Source organism: Sinocyclocheilus rhinocerous, unplaced genomic scaffold (genome assembly GCF_001515625.1).
Source record: "Sinocyclocheilus rhinocerous isolate Xijiao unplaced genomic scaffold, SAMN03320098_v1.1 scaffold170, whole genome shotgun sequence".
Lineage (NCBI taxonomy): Eukaryota > Metazoa > Chordata > Actinopteri > Cypriniformes > Cyprinidae > Sinocyclocheilus > Sinocyclocheilus rhinocerous.
Window position 1 is genome coordinate 238,795 of NW_015639772.1, and position 16,876 is coordinate 255,670.

At 38.2% G+C, this 16,876-nt stretch overlaps 2 protein-coding genes and 1 pseudogene across 2 annotated transcripts; 2 read left to right on the forward strand and 1 right to left on the reverse strand.

Annotated features, from left to right (window-relative positions):
• The first annotated feature begins 948 nt into the window (after positions 1-948).
• Positions 949-2,426, forward strand: LOC107751822 (small nuclear ribonucleoprotein Sm D1). Its single transcript, XM_016567592.1, has 4 exons — positions 949-1,078; positions 1,531-1,607; positions 1,708-1,899; positions 2,210-2,426. Exons 1-4 carry the CDS (start codon positions 1,065-1,067, stop codon positions 2,284-2,286), a joined length of 360 nt encoding a protein of 119 aa, XP_016423078.1. The 5' UTR covers positions 949-1,064; the 3' UTR covers positions 2,287-2,426.
• Positions 2,427-2,664: 238 nt separating this feature from the next.
• ggcta (gamma-glutamylcyclotransferase a) lies at positions 2,665-4,613 on the forward strand. The gene is made up of 4 exons (XM_016567591.1): positions 2,665-2,914; positions 3,501-3,646; positions 4,016-4,148; positions 4,477-4,613. Exons 1-4 carry the CDS (start codon positions 2,759-2,761, stop codon positions 4,609-4,611), a joined length of 570 nt encoding a protein of 189 aa, XP_016423077.1. The 5' UTR covers positions 2,665-2,758; the 3' UTR covers positions 4,612-4,613.
• A 9,828-nt stretch (positions 4,614-14,441) lies between these two features.
• Positions 14,442-16,876, reverse strand: part of LOC107751820 (protein NLRC3-like) — a 25,604-nt pseudogene continuing 23,169 nt past the window's right edge.

Genomic DNA, 16,876 nt, shown 5'->3' on the forward strand with positions numbered 1-16,876 from the left:
AAAACTTAATAAAATACCTATACAGACATAATAAATTCAGACATAATGTAACTAAAATTAAAATAAATAACAAATACAAATTATACAAATCAAACGACAGTAGTTTATCAGTAATCTTAAAAAATAACACTGAGCCAAACACGCATGCTAAAAAACAACAACTTACTTACACATAGTAAGAAATGCTTATAAAAACTGAAACAGAAGTGAAAAAAGTAATAAGTAACAAGTACGTTTAACGGCGGTTGGCATCCAGCTTATGGTTGCCAGATTTGTTCAATTCAACGTTTTAAATATCAACTAGTGTCGCTGTTTTGGCCAAATAAAAACAACGGCAAGCACTGTAAAACTGTTAAAATCTATTTATTGTGACACGGCTTTGGACATCTGTAATCTAGCCGCGGATATAAAGACTTTTAAACGTATTATCATAATCAAAATATAATAAACACAATCCTAACCTCATTTTTGTTCACGTGAACGATTATTTAATATTAAACAGACATTAATTTTATATTTTATAAATTACTTCTACTACTGTTTGAAAATATTCTGGTGATTTTTGTGTCTAGTGGCAGCACCCCTTGCGTATTCACGGATTCAACCCAATTTTATGGTTTTGTTGACTGAAATATTTATATATATTGACAGTATCAGAGACTCTGTGAATAATAAAGCTGTAAGAACTTTGAAAGTTTGTGAACTTTACAATATATTTATTTGATTTTATATATACGTACAAGTGTATGTGTGTGTGTGTATGTATGTATATCTTGTATTTTTGTTTTGAAGTTTTATACTTTCCTCCCCCTTGTCACTGTTTTTTGTTTGTTGTAATTTGTCCTTCTATCTTTTTCTTTTCGTATTTTAATGTTGTTTTATTGTGTGTTATCGTTCCTTGAATAAAAAAAAATTTAAAAAAAGTATTCACGGATTCTGCTTCCGTTTCGCGCCGGAAGTGATCCCGCTCATAGCTGCAGTAGCGTCCGACGCTTTTATGTCGTTTTGCGCTACAATTTTTTCTCATTTCGGTGGAGGATTTACCCTTAAAATCCACCGCCAGCATGAAACTCGTCAGGTAATATACATCTATATGTATTACATTATTAATATACACTAATTACGCGCAGCGACATGTGATGTAGTTTGACGGATGGAGTTAGATTCTATGTAGCTGTTTGTTAGCTGTTAGATACAGCAGGCGGGAATGAATGAATGAATCCGAACGTGTTTGTTTGGGTGTTTTCTCTCATTACTGCCTTGTTTTAAACGCATTTGTGTTTTTAAAACATGTAGTTCGTGTGTTTTAGTCTTAGGTTTATGAAATTATGCATTTGACACATTAGTTTGTAGATGCCGGGCCTTAAATCTTAACAAACGCAGCAACCGAAACAATCACTTTTAATGCTAGTAACTTTCTGTTTGCTTGTTACTACTACAAATACAATCTGCAAAACGCACGTGTATATATATTTTATATGTAATTTATATTTATATATTCAGTCATTGTTTTTGATTGTGATGCTGCAGGTTTTTGATGAAACTGAGCCATGAAACAGTCACTATTGAGCTGAAGAATGGCACACAGGTCCATGGCACCATTACAGGTAATTGTTATATAATATAATAACCTTCAATGCTAAAGTCAAAGTATCTGCTTCAAGTTTACATTTAAGAGTATGTTTTCTCTTTGAATCCTGTACACAGGTGTGGATGTCAGTATGAACACTCACCTCAAAGCTGTGAAGATGACCCTCAAAAACAGAGAACCCACTCAGCTGGAGTCTCTCAGTATCCGTGGCAACAACATCCGCTACTTCATCCTGCCCGACAGTCTTCCTCTGGACACGCTGCTGGTCGACATCGAGCCCAAAGTCAAGTCAAAGAAGAGAGAGGCTGGTGAGTGCTGGAAAAAAACTTTCTAAACTGAACATGACATTCAAGGCTCTATGCCTACTTTTCTTTTTCCTAACTTAAAAAATTTAGGAGCACGTTCAAAATTTTAGGATCACCTTCTAAACAATTATCCAAAATTTTATCAAAAAGTAGCCTTCCCATTACGAGCTGATATTTGACTCCTCTAACTTTATTAAAAGTATGTCATCTTTTGTCAAATTCTTTAAAAATTATATTTTATAAGCTTTCATTGAAACACAGATTGATTGATTGATTATGAAAATGTTAATTTGTTTCCATCTCTGTCTTGCAGTGGCAGCCCGTGGGCGAGGAAGAGGACGGGGTCGTGGCAGAGGAAGAGGACGTGGCCGCGGCGGGCCGAGGAGATGAACGTCTCAAGCCACTGTACATCTGTGCGCTTGGTACAGAATTTTTTTATTTTTATTTTTTTTCATTTAGAAAATATTTAGATTTTCATTTGTTTGAATTTTGTACGTTAAATTCATTTCTTTTGAAAACTGTTTTGAGTCTTTTGTTGGAGTCCTGAACTGTTTGTACTAATCATAAGGCAGTGATCTTTCTGCAAGTTATTTAAAATACCGTATGTAGCTGACATCATAATCAACATCAATTAAATTATTATTTTTTATTATTATTATTAAAATCCTAACCCAACTCACAGGCCCCCTCCTTGTAAAAGTTACTCCGGTTGTGAATCATTCTAAAGAGTCGACTCACGAGAACGATTTCTTAGCGAATCGGACACTTTTAGCTAGCGGTCTTTAGCCAAACAGAGCGCAGGGAACGAACTGGAGCTTTCAAAGGTTATAAAAGCCCTCAGGATTTGTTTTTTAAAACGCGTATGCGTATCTTCTCTTCACGTTGCTTAGGGCACAGCTTTAGTAAAATGTCATCCAGCGGGTTTTTCATGTACTTTGCTTTTGGCAGTAATTTACTGAAAGAGAGACTTCAGCTGAAAAACCCATCAGCTGTGTTTCACTGCGTCGGCAGGATACAGGTAAACAAACACATTATTTGATTGATTACCATATTAAGCACTTACTGAATGGAGATACGTACATAGAATGACAAAAAATAGACATTGAAAGTATTGTCTAACGTTACATTAGATTTATAATGGTTGAAATTAACCATCGCTGTAATCACAAATAACACTATAAAAACAACAGGAAGGATTTGTAAGGAAATTGTATTTTGAAACAATGTTAACGTTACCTTGGTGGTTTTCAAGATGCAACGGACCCAATATTACTTGGAAAACAAATAGTTTATTATTACATTTCCCCCCTCTAATTATAGAACTGTATGGTTAGATATATGAATTATTAACTCATTTGTTTACTTATTTGAATGTAAAAATCTTCACATTATATATATATATAAAATCTTTTATTTTGTAATTTTTAAAAATTTTAGAAAGTGGGAATTTAAAAAAAAATTTTTTTTAGTAAAAATTTTTTTTATATATTTTTTAAAAAGCATCATACAAAAGGATGTTCATGGACATGTACTATAGTACTCTATAAAGTATCATTGTATATATCAAAGCATGACTGTCTTGTAAGAGATTTACTGTATTTCAGGACTACAGGCTGAATTTCGGTCTTTCGGGCGACTGCACTGACTGCGCTTGGCACGGTGGAGTGGCCACAATACAGGAGAGTGAAGGAGACGAGGTCTGGGGAGTCGTGTGGAGGATAGACAGCCAAAACCTGCCCAGTTTAGACAGGTGAGATCACCTGGGATTGTGATCTCTCCCAAAATCACACTTTCATCTTGTACTCATGATCAGTATTGTATGGGATATTGATATTTCTTTTCACACAGTAAAGCATACATCTCATATCGGTATTTCATGTCCATTTATTTGCAAGTAGAAGTTGTAGTATGCTGGTTTTTAGTACTTTTGTCTTTGACAAAATAGTATATAGGTTAAAAAAAACTATAACAGGCTTTCATCATCAGCTTAGTCAGATAGCAGCCACTAGATTGTGCATCCTTATTGCACCCTGTAAAGCTTCCATATGTTGAAAATGTTCTACTCAAGAATTAAATGTATGTATTTAGGCATGTTTTCTGTATCTTGCATGTGATTCAGACAGGAACAGGTTCATGAAGGTGTGTACAGCCCATTAGAGGTCAAAGTGGAAACAAAGGAAAAGCCACTTCTCTGCCGGACGTATAAGATGAACAACTTCAGACCCTGTTCCCCTTCACCACAGTATAAAAAGGTACACTTTACTGTCCATCATTAGCCTGACTGACCAAACCAAAGCATAACATTTCATTACAGATCACAAAGTGGACAGTTCACCTGATCAAATATTAGCATGTGCTTTAATTTAAAATACAACTATATTGAAAACAGCTGAAAGTTACACTTTAAAACTTTTAAAGTGTAACTTTCAGCTGTTTTCAATATAGTTGTATTTTTAACCTTATGTACAAGATTATCATAAGACCTCTCTGACAGTCTAACTGCATAGCTATCATGATAAGTGTCAGTGAAGAGTCTCTTTTTCATTTGAATGTTTATCTCGTCTCATTCTTCATCTATAGGTTGTGTGTTTAGGGGCTCAACAGAACGGCTTGCCTCAAAACTACATACAGAAGCTTCTGGCACTGGAGACAAACAACTACAGCGGCACTTCCATATTGGATCAGATTACAGACATCCAGAAATTACCTGCATGAAATGACCGTGTTCCCCTTCACCACAGTATAAAAAGGTACACTTTACTGTCCATCATTAGCCTGACTGACCAAACCAAAGCATAACATTTCATTACAGATCACAAAGTGGACAGTTCACCTGATCAAGTATTAGCATGTGTTTTAATTTAAAATACAACTATATTGAAAACAGCTGAAAGTTACACTTTAAAACTTTTAAAGTGTTACTTTCAGCTGTTTTCAATATAGTTGTATTTTTAACCTTATGTACAAGATTATCATAAGACCTCTCTGACAGTCTAACTGCATAGCTATCATGATAAGTGTCAGTGAAGAGTCTCTTTTTCATTTGAATGTTTATCTCGTCTCATTCTTCATCTATAGGTTGTGTGTTTAGGGGCTCAACAGAACGGCTTGCCTCAAAACTACATACAGAAGCTTCTGGCACTGGAGACAAACAACTACAGCGGCACTTCCATATTGGATCAGATTACAGACATCCAGAAATTACCTGCATGAAATGACCGGTTTTTTTTTTCAAGCTTATCAAGTCAGTTAATCAGGAATAAAGTCCCGGACTTTAACCCAATGTTAGGCACATGTTGGGTTGAAATCTTTTGTTATAAAAACTGAACAGAAGATACACTGATCGTCACAATCAGCTTGTAAAAGCTTTGTTATTATGTAAAATGGGGCGCACCAGTACAAATGTCAGTTCTGAAAAAGAAACAAAAGGTTTCTTTGTTTGCCTTTGGATCAAGTATTGGATCATGGAAAGTTCCACAAACACATCTGTGTGTGATGATCACTATGGGTTTGTGTTTGTTGATTCTGTTGAATGTGATGTTTGATCCAGAGAAGATCAGACTAATATCTAAAACCTGAAAGTAAAACAGACAGTCAAATGCATGTGACATTACTGCACTATCCACTCTAGAACAATTAAAACAAACTTTGCTCTATTAATATGATAATATAATCCTGTGATAAATGGTGTCAAAAATCCCCATTTAATCATCCAGTTTATAATGTCAAATCCAAAACGCCATGGATGATGAATTTTATCCTTTGACTCTTAAAAAATTTGTGATACATATTGTAATGGACAGATGTAGAAAAATAATAATGTTCCTGCTTAAAAAAAAAAAACATTAAGATGGTATTTCTTTGTGAATTTAACAATAAATGTCCCAGAGGGTCTCTGTTTAACACAAATATTGATACACTGGAAGACCAGAAAATATCACAACATTCAAAATATCATTCATATACTCAAACATTAATCAAATTACTATAAACGGAATAATACTATGTTTTAATATATAAAAGAAAAATTAAATTGCAATTACAATATATGGACATTTTTAGTCATCACTACTCACAGAAGCGTCTGTAGTCCATAATGTGGATCATCCTTCAGATCAGAGAGCAGCTTCACAGCTGAATCTCTTAGTTTATTCTCAGACAGATTCAGTTCCCTCAGGTGTGAAGGGTTTGATCTCAGAGCAGCACAACCTTCATCTGTGACTCCACAATTACATAACCTGTAGAGAACAATGACACTCTTTACTCTCTCAGTTCAGGATCTACAGCTCAGCCCAGGTGAAAAAAAGTATACTTCCATAATGTAGTTAAAGTGCTCTATTTTCGCGCACTAATTTTGTTCTTAATATACTAAAAATTATTTTTTAGTACTTCTTAAGATAAACTTAAGATCATCTAAGTGTACTTAACTGAAACACCATGAATATGAACTAAAATGCGCTTTTAACATACTATCTCTGCATTTAAAAAATGTAGTTACCACTTGTAGTACACTTGAACCCATCTTTCATACACTAGTACAATCAAGTGTTCTACAAGTGGTGACTAAATACATTTTTTTAAATACAGAGATAGTATGTTAAAAATGCATTTTAGTTCATATTCATGGTGTCTCAAAATAGCACAACTGAGTACACTTACAGGTGCATCTCAATAAATTAGAATCTTAGATGATCAAAGAATCATTTTTAGTATATTAAGTACAAAATTAGTGTGCGAAAATAGAGCACTTTAATTACATTATGGAAGTATTCTTTTTTTTTTTCACCTGGGAGATAAGCAGGAACTTCACAATCAGAAAGAAAGACTTAATCCATGGCACGATTAACAGGTCTCGTGGTAGGAATGCACATATCTTCACAGAAACTGATATACAATGTTACAGAATCTGTGAGCTCATCCAGATCAGTGGCAGCAGCTTCGAAAACACTCCAGTCAGTGCAGTCAAAGCAGGCTTGTATATCCCACTCTGCTTAGTCCATCTTTTTACAGTCCTTATTATGGGTTTAGCTGATTTCAGTTTCTGCCTGTAGGTCGGTGTAAGGTGATCTAGACAGTGATCAGATAAGCTGAACTTGGGACAGAGTGATGTGTGTGTGTGTATCATTGTATCTAAGTATTTTGGCAGTTCACCGGAGAGATTTGCTTCATTAAAATCCCCAAGAATTATTACAAGAGAGTCTGAGTACCATAAAGGCTTCATTGCACTGACTGGAAGGCCAGCCAGCTGAGGATTGCAGTAGTTCAGTCTTGAAATGATAGGAGAGATTGGATGTTGTTGATCCAAAGTGAACAGTAATGTTGTGGTCAACTGACAGATTGGCAGGGATTACAAGGAGCTCCATCTTTGCAAGGATGAGCTGGAGGTGACGTTTCTTCATCAAAGATGAGTCATAAAGGCAGGAAGAGATACAAGCTGACACAGTGGGATTATATGATTGAAACGACAGCTAGAACTTGTCAAATACATGGTAATGGTAAGAGAAGCTGTGTGCATTTATCATAATGCCCAGTGAGGATGTTTATATGGAGAAAAGTAAAGGAGCAAACACTGAACTTTGAGGCACCCCAGTGAATAGCTGATGTGACACCAGTCTTCTCCAGAACACCTTTAAAGATCTGTCTATTGGGTGAGATTGAAGCCACCGAAGTACCATACCTGTGATGCCCAAGTCAGAAAGGGTGGAGAGGAGGATCTGGTGGTTTATAGTGTCAAAAGTAACAGACAGGTCCAGTAGGATCGGGATGAGTGATCTGGAGTTTCAGGTGAAGAGTTTCAGCAACTAGCTGTCAAGTAGATTGTGCAAGAGAAAAGCAAAGGTGACTGAAGAATGCTTTCAAAGTTTTTTTTTTTTGACAGAAAAGGAAGGAGACTGACTGGTCTATAGTTTTCAACTGCTATAGGATTCACTGTTGGTTTTTCCTCAAGACAAAGTAAACAACAACAATTAACTGAATGCTCAGACCAGAAACAAGGGTTCACCCCTTCACTGAAACAAGTACTCCAATAATGGTGAAAATGATTGTCCATAAAGATTAGTACTGAAACACCAGTGAAAAATGGAAAAAATATATATCACAACAAAAAATATAGTCCAAAAAAAAAACACATGAAATGCAAAGCCAATAGCTTAAAAATAACAAAATCCCCAAATCTTCTCGAGTATCAACAGACAAGAGAAAACATATCTTCACAGAAACTGATATACAATGTTACAGAATCTGTGAGCTCATCCAGATCAGTGGCAGCAGCTTCGAAAACACTCCAGTCAGTGCAGTCAAAGCAGGCTTGTATATCCCACTCTGCTTAGTCCATCTTTTTACAGTCCTTATTATGGGTTTAGCTGATTTCAGTTTCTGCCTGTAGGTCGGTGTAAGGTGATCTAGACAGTGATCAGATAAGCTGAACTTGGGACAGAGTGATGTGTGTGTGTGTATCATTGTATCTAAGTATTTTGGCAGTTCACCGGAGAGATTTGCTTCATTAAAATCCCCAAGAATTATTACAAGAGAGTCTGAGTACCATAAAGGCTTCATTGCACTGACTGGAAGGCCAGCCAGCTGAGGATTGCAGTAGTTCAGTCTTGAAATGATAGGAGAGATTGGATGTTGTTGATCCAAAGTGAACAGTAATGTTGTGGTCAATTGACAGATTGGCAGGGATTACAAGGAGCTCCATCTTTGCAAGGATGAGCTGGAGGTGACGTTTCTTCATCAAAGATGAGTCATAAAGGCAGGAAGAGATACAAGCTGACACAGTGGGATTATATGATTGAAACGACAGCTAGAACTTGTCAAATACATGGTAATGGTAAGAGAAGCTGTGTGCATTTATCATAATGCCCAGTGAGGATGTTTATATGGAGAAAAGTAAAGGAGCAAACACTGAACTTTGAGGCACCCCAGTGAATAGCTGATGTGACACCAGTCTTCTCCAGAACACCTTTAAAGATCTGTCTATTGGGTGAGATTGAAGCCACCGAAGTACCATACCTGTGATGCCCAAGTCAGAAAGGGTGGAGAGGAGGATCTGGTGGTTTATAGTGTCAAAAGTAACAGACAGGTCCAGTAGGATCGGGATGAGTGATCTGGAGTTTCAGGTGAAGAGTTTCAGCAACTAGCTGTCAAGTAGATTGTGCAAGAGAAAAGCAAAGGTGACTGAAGAATGCTTTCAAAGTTTTTTTTTTTTGACAGAAAAGGAAGGAGACTGACTGGTCTATAGTTTTCAACTGCTATAGGATTCACTGTTGGTTTTTCCTCAAGACAAAGTAAACAACAACAATTAACTGAATGCTCAGACCAGAAACAAGGGTTCACCCCTTCACTGAAACAAGTACTCCAATAATGGTGAAAATGATTGTCCATAAAGATTAGTACTGAAACACCAGTGAAAAATGGAAAAAATATATATCACAACAAAAAATATAGTCCAAAAAAAAAACACATGAAATGCAAAGCCAATAGCTTAAAAATAACAAAATCCCCAAATCTTCTCGAGTATCAACAGACAAGAGAAAAATAGTCTGGAAACAGAATTAAAACAGGTAATCCTCCAGAAGAATAGTTTTAATCATAGCATGTGCTCTCACATTATGAGCTGCTATGTTTCCTCCAAGCTTGCTTGTATCTACTCAAGTAGGCCTTCCTTTTTTCAGGTGCTCAGCTGTCAAAACAAAAGTCCTCCTTCCTACAGCAAGTCATCACAATAAAAATAAAAGTCCCATAAGATTTCCAAATCAAATAACAATCACTCACAGTATTTAATGAAATTTATCGAAATTAATCATAATACAAGAACTTTCAGCTCACCAGATTTACCAGTTTATAATCATCAATGAACTTACATTAGGGCTTAAAACACAAACTAAGTCATATACTTATACACTTTAATTTTGTGTCCCTAATGTGGCAATCTTACAAGGCTGTAGGATGGCTGGCATAGAGAATTTTTGAGACATTGGTCTCCATGAGGAGAGAGAAAGAAGAAAGTGTGTAATGTGTGTGAGTGGAGGCTGGTTTTAGGTCAGTGCTGTAGAGAACTAGTTGATGATGGTTCACACTATATCAGTGAAATAGGTGGCAAAATCATTTGCAGTCAGAGGAGAAGCGGGAGAAGGTGGAGGAGGAGGATAGAGTAGAGAGGGGAATGTTGTGAATAGTTTTCGCATGTCTGAGGTGTTGCTGATTTTGTTCTGACCCTGGCAACAAAAACGCTAGAGGAAAAAGTTGACAGGAGAGACTGATGCTTGCTCAGGTTAGCTTAGCTTTTTGTCTTGTGTGGAGAGAGAGAGAGAGAGAGCAGAGGATGCAGTCAAATGAGACAAGAGGAGTCAGAGTTGAGCATAAAGAGAGAGTGACAGAGAACTGGAGTAAGAAATGGACAGAGAAATGTAATAGAGTAACAAGATGGTTGTCAGTGATACAGTTACATGTGAGAATGAGCTCTAGCTGTTTGCCTGCTTTGTGTGTTGCAGAGAAAGAGGACAGCAGCATGTCTAGCTCTTTCAAAAAGTTGCTTAGTTGTCCTGGAGGACGAAAATAGAGCACTTTAATTACATTATGGAAGTATACTTTTTTTTTTCCACCTGGGAGATAAGCAGGAACTTCACAATCAGAAAGAGAGACTTAATCCATGGCACGATTAACAGGTCTCGTGGTAGGAATGCACATATCTTCACAGAAACTGATATACAATGTTACAGAATCTGTGAGCTCATCCAGATCAGTGGCAGCAGCTTCGAAAACACTCCAGTCAGTGCAGTCAAAGCAGGCTTGTATATCCCACTCTGCTTAGTCCATCTTTTTACAGTCCTTATTATGGGTTTAGCTGATTTCAGTTTCTGCCTGTAGGTCGGTGTAAGGTGATCTAGACAGTGATCAGATAAGCTGAACTTGGGACAGAGTGATGTGTGTGTGTGTATCATTGTATCTAAGTATTTTGGCAGTTCACCGGAGAGATTTGCTTCATTAAAATCCCCAAGAATTATTACAAGAGAGTCTGAGTACCATAAAGGCTTCATTGCACTGACTGGAAGGCCAGCCAGCTGAGGATTGCAGTAGTTCAGTCTTGAAATGATAGGAGAGATTGGATGTTGTTGATCCAAAGTGAACAGTAATGTTGTGGTCAACTGACAGATTGGCAGGGATTACAAGGAGCTCCATCTTTGCAAGGATGAGCTGGAGGTGACGTTTCTTCATCAAAGATGAGTCATAAAGGCAGGAAGAGATACAAGCTGACACAGTGGGATTATATGATTGAAACGACAGCTAGAACTTGTCAAATACATGGTAATGGTAAGAGAAGCTGTGTGCATTTATCATAATGCCCAGTGAGGATGTTTATATGGAGAAAAGTAAAGGAGCAAACACTGAACTTTGAGGCACCCCAGTGAATAGCTGATGTGACACCAGTCTTCTCCAGAACACCTTTAAAGATCTGTCTATTGGGTGAGATTGAAGCCACCGAAGTACCATACCTGTGATGCCCAAGTCAGAAAGGGTGGAGAGGAGGATCTGGTGGTTTATAGTGTCAAAAGTAACAGACAGGTCCAGTAGGATCGGGATGAGTGATCTGGAGTTTCAGGTGAAGAGTTTCAGCAACTAGCTGTCAAGTAGATTGTGCAAGAGAAAAGCAAAGGTGACTGAAGAATGCTTTCAAAGTTTTTTTTTTTTGACAGAAAAGGAAGGAGACTGACTGGTCTATAGTTTTCAACTGCTATAGGATTCACTGTTGGTTTTTCCTCAAGACAAAGTAAACAACAACAATTAACTGAATGCTCAGACCAGAAACAAGGGTTCACCCCTTCACTGAAACAAGTACTCCAATAATGGTGAAAATGATTGTCCATAAAGATTAGTACTGAAACACCAGTGAAAAATGGAAAAAATATATATCACAACAAAAAATATAGTCCAAAAAAAAAACACATGAAATGCAAAGCCAATAGCTTAAAAATAACAAAATCCCCAAATCTTCTCGAGTATCAACAGACAAGAGAAAAATAGTCTGGAAACAGAATTAAAACAGGTAATCCTCCAGAAGAATAGTTTTAATCATAGCATGTGCTCTCACATTATGAGCTGCTATGTTTCCTCCAAGCTTGCTTGTATCTACTCAAGTAGGCCTTCCTTTTTTCAGGTGCTCAGCTGTCAAAACAAAAGTCCTCCTTCCTACAGCAAGTCATCACAATAAAAATAAAAGTCCCATAAGATTTCCAAATCAAATAACAATCACTCACAGTATTTAATGAAATTTATCGAAATTAATCATAATACAAGAACTTTCAGCTCACCAGATTTACCAGTTTATAATCATCAATGAACTTACATTAGGGCTTAAAACACAAACTAAGTCATATACTTATACACTTTAATTTTGTGTCCCTAATGTGGCAATCTTACAAGGCTGTAGGATGGCTGGCATAGAGAATTTTTGAGACATTGGTCTCCATGAGGAGAGAGAAAGAAGAAAGTGTGTAATGTGTGTGAGTGGAGGCTGGTTTTAGGTCAGTGCTGTAGAGAACTAGTTGATGATGGTTCACACTATATCAGTGAAATAGGTGGCAAAATCATTTGCAGTCAGAGGAGAAGCGGGAGAAGGTGGAGGAGGAGGATAGAGTAGAGAGGGGAATGTTGTGAATAGTTTTCGCATGTCTGAGGTGTTGCTGATTTTGTTCTGACCCTGGCAACAAAAACGCTAGAGGAAAAAGTTGACAGGAGAGACTGATGCTTGCTCAGGTTAGCTTAGCTTTTTGTCTTGTGTGGAGAGAGAGAGAGAGAGAGCAGAGGATGCAGTCAAATGAGACAAGAGGAGTCAGAGTTGAGCATAGAGAGTGACAGAGAACTGGAGTAAGAAATGGACAGAGAAATGTAATAGAGTAACAAGATGGTTGTCAGTGATACAGTTACATGTGAGAATGAGCTCTAGCTGTTTGCCTGCTTTGTGTGTTGCAGAGAAAGAGGACAGCAGCATGTCTAGCTCTTTCAAAAAGTTGCTTAGTTGTCCTGGAGGATGATAGCCGAGTTTCACAGTCCAACAGTGACAGAGAGTGACAGGCTGTGTGGTGAACGGGTGACGAGAATGTAGGTACCCCGAAGTGCACTTCTTTATACTTCAACCTGCATTAAACAACGGGGACAAACTGATGGCACGTGGTAAGAGCATTACAAAAAACAAGAAAGTATTAAGGAAGAAGGAAAAAAGAAAGACATGCAGTGACTTGTCTGTGTCTTTGCTCGATGGACGTGTGCAGGTAAACTCACAGTTCTTTACCCGAGTAGGTCTTCACACGAGGACTCCCACTTTAGTACTGCTTGCTAAGTACTACTGCTCCTCTGCTGAGTCCACCTCCTTCATTAACAGCTCAAGGTCTAAGTGTCAAGTGAAACTCCAATGGGATATTGCCAGAATAGCAACAATTAATATCTTACTTTAGTAGTCTTAGAAGTGAAATTCAGACTTCTTATTAGCAACAGCTGCTAATCCAGTTAAACGAAACACAGTAAGCTCACTACAGCTACTGTTCACTCTGACAGATGCCCTAAGAATACTGCTTAACTAGAAGCTTCTGTAAGGAAGAGTGGAGGATAGACAGACTGTTAGCATGATTCAAGAAACGTTAAGAAACTGTGATTTCTGGAAAAGTGATGGTACCAAGTACTGCCTGAAAGAGTGCCTGAACTTTTGCTCCTGCTACAATTATGCTTTTATTTTATTTTTTCCATTTGAAAAGTCAAAAGAGGCAACAAAAATGGCAAAGACAAAAGTAGCAACAAAGTAGGGACTGATTCTCTGCTGGACATAGAAAATGCTCAATTTCAGACCTTGAAACACCAGCTTGCCACAAAACTACATACAAAAAGCCTCTGGCACTGGAGACAAACAACTACAGCAGCACTTCCATATTGGATCAGATTACAGACATTGAGAAATGACCTTCAGGAAACAGCAGTTTGTTGATCATCACCAATTTTGGATTAAAGTTCTTATTACATTTTTACAAATGTTACAATTTTACAGGCTATACTTCATTCTTGAACAGTCATGATTCATTCTGCACAAATGAGTAGTATCTGACAGATTAACTTGCACTTGCCAGAATGCAGTAACTAAGTGTAAAATGATTTGATGTGTCTGTTCTCCATAGACTCATCACTGTCAGAGCTCCTCTGAGCTGGATGGTTTCTCTCAGGTCTGTGGCCTGAACTTGCACTAACAGATCATTCAAAAATAAGCTACAAAATCCAAACTGTGGCCAATAAGGTAAAACATCATATTCAAAGCATAGATTGTATTTAATACGTCATGAAATCAATTAATAAATTACTGAAAGATATACATTTCAACTAAATGTAAAAGATCTTTTGGATTATTGACTGAACAGAAGAATGATTACATGTGATATTATCATGAAATATTATCAGTAAAAAGTCCCTTCTGAAGAAGAAACAAATGGTTTCCTTGTCTCTATTTGGATCAAGGATTGGATCATTCTGGAAAGTTACACAAACACATGGGTGTGTGTGATGATCACTATGGGTTTGTGTCTGTCGATTCTGTTGAATGTGATGTCTGTCTGTAGTGACTCTTTATTCACCATCAGCTGATCCAGAGAAGGTCAGACTAACATCTAAAACCTGAAAGTAAAACACAGAGTCAAATGTGTGAAAAATTACTGCATTATATACTTTAAAAAAACTAAAACAAAAAAAACTATTAACACAATTAATGAGAGAGAAATAATATAAGCTTGTGCAACATGGTGTCAACTACTGTAGCTTTAAAAGCTCCTTTTAACCATTCAGAATGTGATCTTTGACCCTTATCCATAATCCAGTATAACTGTCCTCTAAGTTTCAGGTTGTTTTTATTTATAATAAAAAGATACATATTTACCCTTATCTTAAATTAAAAATGACAGATAAAGTTGGAATTATTACATTCTTATCTGGAAATAAAAAACACAGAACATAAACAATACTATTTTCTTTGCAATTTAATTATTCATACAGCAGAGGTTTCAGACATTTAAATACACATAAGTACTAGTAAAACAACACATTTAGAGCTTGTAAAATACACACAGATGCCTATGGAAGCAACAATAACAATCCATTCAAATTTAATTTGCCGATGTGCTTTATTCATATCAGATACACATAGTGTAAGTAAATATAAAGTTCACTCTATTTTTCACTGACCACTTACTTGCATGTATTTCGGGAGAAATTGATGAATTAAAGGTGGGGTATGTATTTTTTCAAAAACGCTTTAGAAAACTGAATCGGCCGAGTACCAAAACAAACTTGTAGCCAATCAGCAGTAAGGGGCGTGTCTACTCATGATGCAGACAGAGAAGAGAGCGTTCAGTGCACGGCAGCAGTTTTCTGTCGGGGATTTGTTGTGTTGTGCAGCGCAGGTGTAGACAGCATCACTGATTATAATGAGTTTTGTTTTGTTTCACAGAACGTCTCCGGTTACTGTCGTAACCTCGGTTCCCAGAGATGGGAACGATACATGGCGTTAACGCCTTGGGGACTCCATTCCTTCCTAACCTACCTGAAATCTTATTGCATAACGCCAGTGAAGTTGCAACTGTCACTGGCCAATGCCAGCCAAGACGGCGAATAGGGGCGGGGCCCCCGCCGCTATATAATGCGCCGTATTGACGGCATAAGCTCAGAATCTTCCGACTGAATCAACAGCACAGCAGACCTGAGCAGTGAACACGGCGGCCTACGCCAAGTCTCGTTCCCGTCTCTCAGGGAACCGAGGTTACAACAGTAACCGGACACGTTCCCTCTCGAGAACGGTCTCTCGACATGGTGTTAACTCCTTGGGGACTGTATAGAACAACGCCGTGGAAGCAGCGAAGTAAAAAGGCTCAGCCTCGGCAGAGCTAACATGAACAGTTCTTGCAAGACACTAAAAATAATCCCCAACCAATCAAATACGACCCTGCGACATGCCTCGAGGGGATTGGATGTAGATTCCCGCTTAGGGATCCAATCAGGTTACTCAGAGTCCATGTCCGATGGCAGAGAGAGATGCAGCGCCGTCGACCAAAAAAAGACTAAGACATTATAGTCATATCAAATGCATGCATACAAGTATATAATACAATGGTGCAACGAAGCATGTGAGCGGCAAGGCCGGGCACAATACTAACAACAATATACACACATAGAGAACGGCCGCATCCGGGGCGCCACAGTCTGAATATGACGATGGCCCCGCCCCAGATCCCCCTAAACGACCTAGTCGAAACCACCAACACAGTCAAACGGCTAGTGGTTGCAGGTAGAACCATGGGTCGTACTCACCGACAGGACCCGTGAGGCTAATGACCACACGTCCAAATTATCGAATCTGGCGAAGGTATTCAGCGAAGACCATCCAGCCACCATACAAATATCTTTGATAGAAATGCCCTTAGTCCACACCCACGAGGAGGCAACCGCCCTCATCGAATGGGCTCTGACACCAATAGGACATTCCCTTCCCCGGCTAGAATATGCCAAGGCAATAGCGTCGACCACCCAATGTGATAGCAGTTGTTTGGAGACAGGCTGCCCTTTGGTGCTGCCTCCGAAGCATACAAACAGCTGCTCAGATTGCCGAAACTGAGCCGTGCGGTCGATGTAAACTCGCAAAGCCCTCACCGGACACAACACCTGATTCGGGGAGGCATCCAATGAAGTCTCCGACTCTGCAGTGAAAGCAGAAAGAGCCATCACTTGAGTTCTGAACGGTGTCGAGAGCGATTTAGGCACGTAGCCCAATCTTGGCTTGAGCGTGACGTTACAATCACCTGGTCCAAACTGCATGCAGTCCGCATTCACAGAGAGCACTTGCAAATCCCCCACGTGCTTGACCGAAGCAACAAGGCTGAGACATAAACCTTGAGAGTGGAGGGCATACTGCCGCCGTCCATTCGTTGTTGCAAAAAATTCAAAAAATTCA